The sequence below is a fragment of the Berghia stephanieae genome, chromosome 13, assembly GCF_034508935.2.
Source record: "Berghia stephanieae isolate SIO BIC M18660-M18661 chromosome 13, UCSD_Bste_1.3, whole genome shotgun sequence".
Lineage (NCBI taxonomy): Eukaryota > Metazoa > Mollusca > Gastropoda > Nudibranchia > Aeolidiidae > Berghia > Berghia stephanieae.
The window spans coordinates 40,298,871-40,307,592 of NC_088372.1; the positions used below are offsets into that span (position 1 = coordinate 40,298,871).

Sequence of the window (8,722 nt, forward strand, 5' to 3'; positions counted from 1 at the left end):
CCCCCCCCCCCCGAACAGAGAGAGAGAGAGAGAGAGAGAGAGAGAGAGAGAGAGAGAGAGAGAGAGAGAGAGAGAGAGAGAGAGAGAGAGTGTGTGAGAGAGTGTGTGAGAGAGAGAGAGAGAGAGAGAGAGAGAGAGAGAGAGAGAGAGAGGAGAGAGAGAGAGAGAGAGAGAGAGAGAGAGAGAGAGAGAGAGAGAGAGAGAGAGGGAGAGGGAGAGAGAGAGTTACAGGGGAAAAACATCATCTTCCTAACACTACAAACATTTGACTGATTCCCTGAAAAAAAAAAGTTACCCAGCTCTACTACTTATGACGAATTGACAAAATTAAGCGAGAGTACTCGTGGCAACAACAAATATATTTCATTGTTACCTCCCTTGCTTGCCGTGGCGTCGACACGCACGAATTACACAGAGGCGATTAAAAATTGTTTACGGCGCTTGCCACACGATTAGATAGGTCATTTCAACGGAAGTTGTGAGGGAGACGATAGCGGAAACGTTGCAGACCTGACGTTAAAAATACCAAACGGAGAGCAAGACATGGGGGAATGGACCAAAAAGAGAACAAAAGATCCCACGAGCATTCTGTATGACCTTCAAGTCCTACCCAGGCACCAGTAAAGAATCCCGCAGTGAAGGATACCCTTTAAAAAAAAGGTCTATCACGCTCGGGAAAAGCAAAAAGCGTGTTAGAATCTGAGGGTGCCGAAACCCGATGCTCATGGTAGATAAAAGATAAGATAAGATAATATAAGATAATATATGCTTTATTGATCCTGAGTGGAAATTATCATGATATGTTCAGTCACCAATACAGTCGGTCCTCACATACAGTGTGTGTCGTATTGCAGGGAGTGTTAGATATCGGCATGCTGGAATCCAGCGAGTACTGTTTATTCCATTTGGCTGTCTCCTTCACCGTTAAGGATCCCTAACCAGGACCAGGAAAAAATCCAAGCAATCTCAATCCAGAACAAAAACCAGAGAGAAACATGGAAAGGGAAAACAGACAGTATGGGGGATAGAAGAAGAAGACACAGGAAGTGACCTCCTGTCCACCATGGGAGGTCAGATGATCCCACCCATCAACAATCGTTCTATTCGTGACAATTCATATCTACGATAAGGTGGGTAGTTTGTGGCTTACATGACAGTACCTACACTGGTCTCTGACGCGGTTTTGAGGCTGTAAAAAGAAGATCATTTGTGGACAGTCATCAACTCACGGAAACATCCATTCGTTTCTGCTTTGTTATATATTTACCCTTCCCCTCCCCATTAAAAAAAAACCCGGGAAAAACCCCAAAATAAAACAACCCCCCTCCCCCCAAATAAAAAAAAAACAACCCAAAAATACAAAATCAAACAAAACAATAAACAAACAAAACTAATAATTAAAAAACAAAACAAAACCCTAACAAAATATGGGACAGTTTCGATTTAGTTTTCACCAATTTCTCTGGTTTGAATGTTTAAAAAAAATAATAGATGACCTATTGCCATTGCACAAACGAATGTTTAGAACAATTTTTCCACAGTGTCGATAAAGACTTGACAAAGCATCCACTTGTTGATACATACAGTCAGTTATTTTTCATGTCTGTCATGATTTGACCTGGACAATTGATACATCTGACAACCGATTCTCCACTCCCACAAATCTCTGACTTAATATTGATGTCTTTTTGTGTCGGAACGTGACGAAAATGACCTTATATCAATTACAGCCGTTTACGTTTTAGCGTGTATGATCGCAGCCTTCGTTAACTAATAGCCCGTCACTGGGGAATTGTTGTGTGACGTCATTTCTATACTAGTGCACCGCCTAGTGAGTTGTCGTTAGTTAGTCGTGCTCATGGAAACAACCGATCCTATTGGTTGAACTATTGAACACAAGCACGCGTCACAATTTGCTTTCTTTTGGTGACCTGGCCTCGTCTTTTGACGTAGGTACTGTTTTGGTCAGTGACAGGCTATGAGTTTACGAAGGCTATGGACCGAATCAAACCTCACAAAGGCGTTTGCTTATCATAATTATATACAGATAAATATTGGGCAGGTGTATGGATGATACTATACATAACATTACAACACCACACATATCAAGGTGATGCCGGTGGTTGTGGAAGGTGAGCTCCCCGTGGGTAGAAATATCCCCTTGGGTGAGGGCTTGGTTCCCGGGGTCGTTTTTCATGGTGGTGACTGCTACCACTACCACTAGCACCACCCATAGGATGTTGCTGCTGTTGCTGTTGTATATGGTGATGGTGTTGTATATTATGGTGTTCATGATATTGGTGTTGTTGCTGGAGATGAGGATGATGGTGGTAATGTTGACCGGGTAGCGATGATGTTGACGATGATTGGGAGTCAGATGGGGGGATGAAAGCATCGTCATCGCCTCCAACACTGCCATACTGTTGCCTGTGACGAGCTAAAACACTGACACTTGTAGTAGTGGCCGAAGCATAACCCAGGCTGGATGGGGGTAGGCCACCACCACCACCACCACCGCCGCCGCCGCCAGCTGAGGCTGAAGAAGCCCATAACGAGGGGTAAGGAGTCTCTTCTAATTCCTCCGAGTCGTGACTGCTGATGGAGGGGTTGGTGGTTGCAGGGATAGAGTCATCCGTCAGAGGGATGGATTCAACACTAGCTTGGTTCAGACGCCTGCGGTTTCTGCTGCTGGCAGAGGAAATGGATCCCATGTCAGGTCTGGAGGAAGACACGCCCATTTCTAAATCCAGGCTGTCTATGCTGGATAGAGAGGAGCAAGTCCTTCCAGTGAAGGCATCTGCAAGGTAGGAGGACTCCGAGGCACCTTCGGTGCTAGATACAGAATGCGTGCGACTGACACCTAAATCGGAAATTCCCGTTGCTTTGGTTGAAGCTGTGGACTCATCAGGCACTGAGAGGTAACGATTTCGTTTGGGTGTGCGTTTTGTATGCGTGCGCATGTGTCGTGTTATCATATCCCGTCGGCAAGCAGCATATGGGCATTCGGGGCAGCGGTAGGGCTTTTCTCCTGTGTGAGTTCGTTTATGGGTATTGAGGTGGTCGGACCGGCTAAACACCTGACCACAATCCATGCATTCGTAGGGTTTGAGACCTGTATGAAGACGCATGTGGCGTGTTAACATATCCGAACGGGAGAAAGATCGGTCGCACACTTTACAGTAATGAACTTTGTTATTGTCGGCAGATCGCACTGTCTCCGTGGGTAAATGTTTGGCCATGTGTTTGGCTAAGTTGTCGTTTGAAGGAAATACCTGGCCACATATGGGGCACTGGTAGGCCACGTCCGAGTCAGAGAAAGATCGCTTGGATTCCCACTTAAATTGAGCAACGGATTTTGATTTGAGAGAGTGGTGAATGGGTGAGGTTGGATATAGGGCCCTAGGGGAAACTGCCAGACGGTTGATGTCAGAGTTTGGGTTCAGTAGTTGCCCTACGGATTGGGATGGGACAATAGAAGGGAATGTAAAGAACCGAGGGGATAAGGGTGATGGCGAAATACCCTCACTGTCTGACTGACCACCTGTGCTGGCACCAGGTGTGGAAGGGACATTGAAACTGAAAATACGACCACCCTCTGGCACGGAGCACAGCGGGGATTGAGAGGCTTGGGGGGACATAAGCCCCTGAGGTGAAAAGTTAAGTCTGTAGGGACTTCGGAAAGGGGAGTAATGGGACTTGGTGCTGCTGGGTGTATCAGGCGGGTCGGACAGAGAACCTGTTCTGCAGAGGTGCACACCGGTATGGGGCATGGTGGGTGTGGTTGGTGTGCTTTGGGATAAATCCAGAGGTTTTTGTTGATTGATGGATTTGATTCTCTTTTGGTGGATTTGCTGTTGCTGCTGTTGATGTTGCACTGATTGTGCAGGATGAGCAGGCTCCATGAAAACATCGCCCTCGTCTGCACTTAGCTCATATGAATCCGTTCTCTGACTGTCATCAGTAACAGATCGACGAGGACTTTTTGGTAAAGAGCTTTGACTGTAGTTATTGTCATCATCGACGGACTCCACCTTAAGTACCGGTTTAATGTCAATCGCCGAGTCGAAAGAGGAAGTCGTTTTAAGTGAATAAGAGGACGAATCGTCTCCACTCCTATTTGTCAATGGCTCATCCTTGAGACTGGACACGTAGCGTTCATGAAGACGACGTTTGAATTTTGGAGGCTGAAGTCTTTCATCATCAGTATATTGCCCTCCACCCCTTTCCCCTTCACTAATACCACTACTACTACTACTAGGATGTATACCCACTTCTCCGTCATCTTCCGAGGCCATTCCGTACTGCCGGTGGAGATTTTTCCGACCCGATGGTGAAGACTTCCGACTGGATGGAGAAGTGTGTCGTGGAGAAGGACTCCCACTACCACATAAATTTGATCTACCACCAGCCCCACCCATACTACTGATTATTTCCGGTCCAAGAGAGAATGGGCTTTGTTCTCTACTACTCCCACTGTCTTCTACAACACTTGATCCCGTTTCCGAATCCACCAAATTGTCATCGGGGTTTGTGTCACCGCTGAAGAATCGGTGTCTCTTCGAACCACTCCCCATGGCTCCTGGTGTTGAGCTTGTACTTCCACCACCACCACCTCCTCCTTGAGATGGCAGTTGCGAGGAAACAGAAGACAAAGTGGCCCCGCTGAGCTCACCAGCTGTAGACGAGTCTCCAGAACTCCCAGAGGACATGTGACGCCATCTTTCGGATTTCAGGGCAGCCAGAGAAACATTGAGCCCGGCACTCTCTAGAGTAGGGGCAGGCACTGGAATAGATGTGGGGTTTTTACTAAGCTGCTGCTGTTGTTGTTGTTGTTGTTGAAGTTGTAGAGCTACAACATCAGGAAAAATAAATAATTGTCTGTGTTTAGTGGCACTGGTAGGGCTGAGAGAGGGCGATCGGTCAGGGGTGGGGATTTGAAGTCCAGTCAGTTTGGACATGCGTGGTGATGTGTCACCAGGAGATGTCGTCACAGATCCTGAACCAGTCCCGCTTCGCTTGTCGCTGACAGTTGCTTGGGCCAGTTTTTGGACTATTTGAACGGTTGGGGAGAGATTGTCCGGCGTGTGAGATATCCATGGAGCCACTTGGTCGGCTTCCGATAGCATTTCCGTCATTTGAATTTCTGGAAGGTTGGCAATGATGGCGTGCTGTTGAAGCTGGTATGGAGTTTGAGTAGGGGAGGGGGACGAAGATGGTTGGCTTTGAATTAACGGTGATGGGGGGTGGAGAGACATAGACGTGGATGTTGCTGATGGAGAGTGAAGTGAGGATGAGGATGAAGACAGCGATGTTGATCGCATAGACATTGTTTGGTGAAGTAAGTGATGTTGATGCTGATGTTGAAGTTGGATTTCACTGATGTTGCTCCCAGAGAAACTTCTGGGAATATTTGATACAGAAGGAGATTTAGGCCGACGTGTTAATGTTATATTGGTATCGTCTCCAGCTCCTGGACTACTTCTGGTTAAAGCAGGGGCTGGACTGATATCCATTGCAACTTGCCGTTTTTCATGGTGTTGTGGTTGATGACGTTGGCGATCATCATCCTCCTGTTCCATCATAACAAGAGCAGAGGTTGAAGAGGATGACAATTCTTTCATACTCGGAATTGCCACAGTGGTCGCTGTAGAGGATGAAGATGAAGGTGATGATGATGCAGATGAGAATGAAGATGATGATGATAATAACAATAACGGCGATTGATGTTTGGATTGTGGGGGAGAAAATGTAACACCACAGGCTGGGGTTGAAGTTGACATTTGCATGCTGGAAACTGTGGTTCCTTGGGCAAGGAAGGGAGCTGATCCATAAAAGCTTGGTCTTAATCCTGACTGGGCCTGAAGATGGTGGTATTGAGATTGTTGTTGGAGTTTATGAGTGTGGTAAACATGTTGGTGGTGAAGACCACCATGGTGATGATGATGATGATGATGATGGTGATGCCTCGTGGGGAGCTCTCCACCTGAAAAATGACGAGCTCGTATCGTAGCAGCTGATGTGGCCACTTGTAAATGGGAGGCCGACGATGAACCGGTGGAAGATGGTGGAGAAGATGATGAAGATGTTCCTAGAATCCCGTGAAATTCCTGACATCTTTCTGCAGAGCCTATAGATTCAAATATCTGTCTGCTAGGCAAAGAAGATAATCCTGATGAATTCCTAAAACTAATGCTACTGCTTTGGTGATGCTGTTGTATATACTGAAATGACGGACTTAAAGAAGATGGTTGTTGTTGCGATTGTTGTTGCTGTTGGATGTGATGTTGTTGCTGGTGATGGTGTTGAGTGAAAGACGTAGAAGATCCGACATCAGGACCTTTAGAGTCGGGGCCTGCCCGTGTACACTGTCGTATATTGTCTCTAGTGTCAGAGTTTTTACTGGTAGAAGCAGGGTCATTTTGGTAGCTATTGGGCATGTCAGGTGACAATGTTGGGGACGGGGAAGAGGACAGGGGTTTGTTTTGAATTGGTTGTTGGGGGTTGGAATGATATGGTGACAGGGCGTGCGGATGAGATGGTTGCTGGCTTGATTGTGTTGATACCATCTTAAATTGACTGTCACCACTGTCGCCATCTCTTTCAACGTAACCAGCACCACCAAGACTCTCCCCAAAATGAGTGGGAGTGGCCGTAGAGGACGTGGGTGGTGTATAAGACATTGTCGTCAATGTTTGTTTCCCGTCCTCATGGCTGTCACGTTGTTGTTGTTGTTGTTCGTGTTGGTAGAAATCACGTGGTTGAGGGTGTTGAGTTTGGAGGTCTCTCTGGGGCGAGTTGGGAGGTAGAAATGACTGTACTGGGAGGTCGGCATGGTGTTGCTTGTCCAGGTTTTCCTGTTGTGGGTGGGTCATGCTTAGAATAGCAATGTCTACTGTATCTATAGCATCCCATCTAATTGCAAACACTATCACAAATAATGAAACATGCGAATACGAAACACACCTGTTGTCAATCTTATCTTGTCTTATTATAATAGTTAAATGTAGATTAGATGATAACTTGTCACATTGTTGAAATGAGGATTTCTGATTGGAACACACAGTAAAGTGTCTATATCCCCTCCCATCATTGCCATGGCATTGTCTGAGAATGCACCATTTATTCCTATTCAAAAACTTTCCGTAAGATTTTTTGATCTTAAATTTCAAATTGTACACATTATGCTCTTTGTGTCCTTCACTTAGAAAATTGAAAATGGTCAAACTTTTTCTCTTCCCATCGAAAGTAACACTTATCCACAACAACAAGCGTGAGTCAACCTGGTGTCTGACGTCATTTTCAACAACGGTTGTCTCCCGTCTTGTTGTGGTCCTGCTCGATACTTCTGCAATGTTTATATTTGACGTAACTGGATGTTCTGAGTTCCTATAACGATTGTGTAGGTTGTAAGTTGAAGCAGTTGTAAGAATGATAAGGTTGACCGGGGCATTGTTTCTATCGTGATGACGGTTATAACACGTAGGCACTACTGACTCACAGGGTGACGATGACAACGATGTAATGGTGGCGATAAGGACGAAGATGATGATAACGATAACACTTTGATGGTGAGGATTGAGGAGACGAAAATCACAATAAAGGCTTTGGTTTGAAGTGGCGGGTACAATGGCAAGATGAGAAGATATCTTTTTGATGATGTCAATACAATGACGTATTAGATCAGCTGTGATGACAGGGACACAGGCGTCATTAGGGGAGGTTAATCTAGAACCGAGGTGATTACATCCCCTGCCATTTGTAAACTGGTAAAGGAAGTGACGATGAAAGCGGATGTGGTGATGATGTTGGAGATGGCTGAACCTACAGACTGTTGGACGCAAGTTTAAAACTCCTGGTATAGAATCACAGTGACACCGATAACAATTATAATCGATTTGATTATATCGAAAACCACAATTGTGTCCGGTAAAACTGTCGATATATCGTAGGTAATCGATACCTTCAATGTCAGACAAATTGAAATCTCTTCCACGGACTAGTGTGGAGTTGCCAACTCCGTGACAACGATTCTCAAACTTAGATAGGAAAAAATGTTCTACAGATGGCCTAATTACTCTAGGCCTATCGAAATTACCATTGTTTCCATGGCCATGGGAGATACTGTTGTTGTTGTTGTTGTTGTTGTTGTTGTTGTCGCTGGGGTTAATTGGATCGCGTAGTTGTTGCCGTGTGGATTTGCGATATGTAATTTTAGAGACTCCTGTTCCACTGTGGCCGTGGTGATCCAAGCCTGTCATAAGAACTAACGGTATGGATGTTGTCTGAACGCCAAGTCTTTGGCTGGGACTCCAAGGGCGTCATCCAGCTCTGGGTAGTCCAACACTCTTCTACTCTTTCCACAGTCAATTCAGTTAGATTTCATTTTTTTTAAACCCCAAAAACAATCTAAAAGCAACTTCGGGCTTTTTGTTGATTATTCTCTTGCTGTATTTATTGTTGTTGTTGTTGTTGGTCTTGTTGCTGCTGCTGTTGTTGTTGTTGTTGTTGTTGTTGTTGTTGTTGTTGCACTTTATTATTGAAAATAATTTTGATGATGACTGTAAAGCAAGCGATGGTGACGACGATTCAATATTTCAAATTGCCAGTGGGTTATTTAACGAGATTAATTTAGTTTATTGACTGATATGGGAAACTGACGATGATGATGATGGCAATAACGATGATGATGACGGCAATAACGACGTCAGTTTTCACAGGCCAA

The 8,722-nt window shown here is 45.3% G+C and overlaps 1 protein-coding gene across 1 annotated transcript in view; it reads right to left on the reverse strand.

Moving 5' to 3' along the window:
- Positions 1-754: 754 nt before the first annotated feature.
- LOC144958497 (uncharacterized) overlaps positions 755-8,722 on the reverse strand; it is a 47,049-nt gene continuing 39,081 nt past the window's right edge. Inside the window, exon 2 of the mRNA XM_078890490.1 lies at positions 755-8,722. This exon is cut by the window's right edge and continues 385 nt beyond it. Within this exon, the coding sequence (XP_078746616.1) occupies positions 2,106-8,258 (6,153 nt within the window). The 5' untranslated portion in view covers positions 8,259-8,722 and the 3' untranslated portion in view covers positions 755-2,105.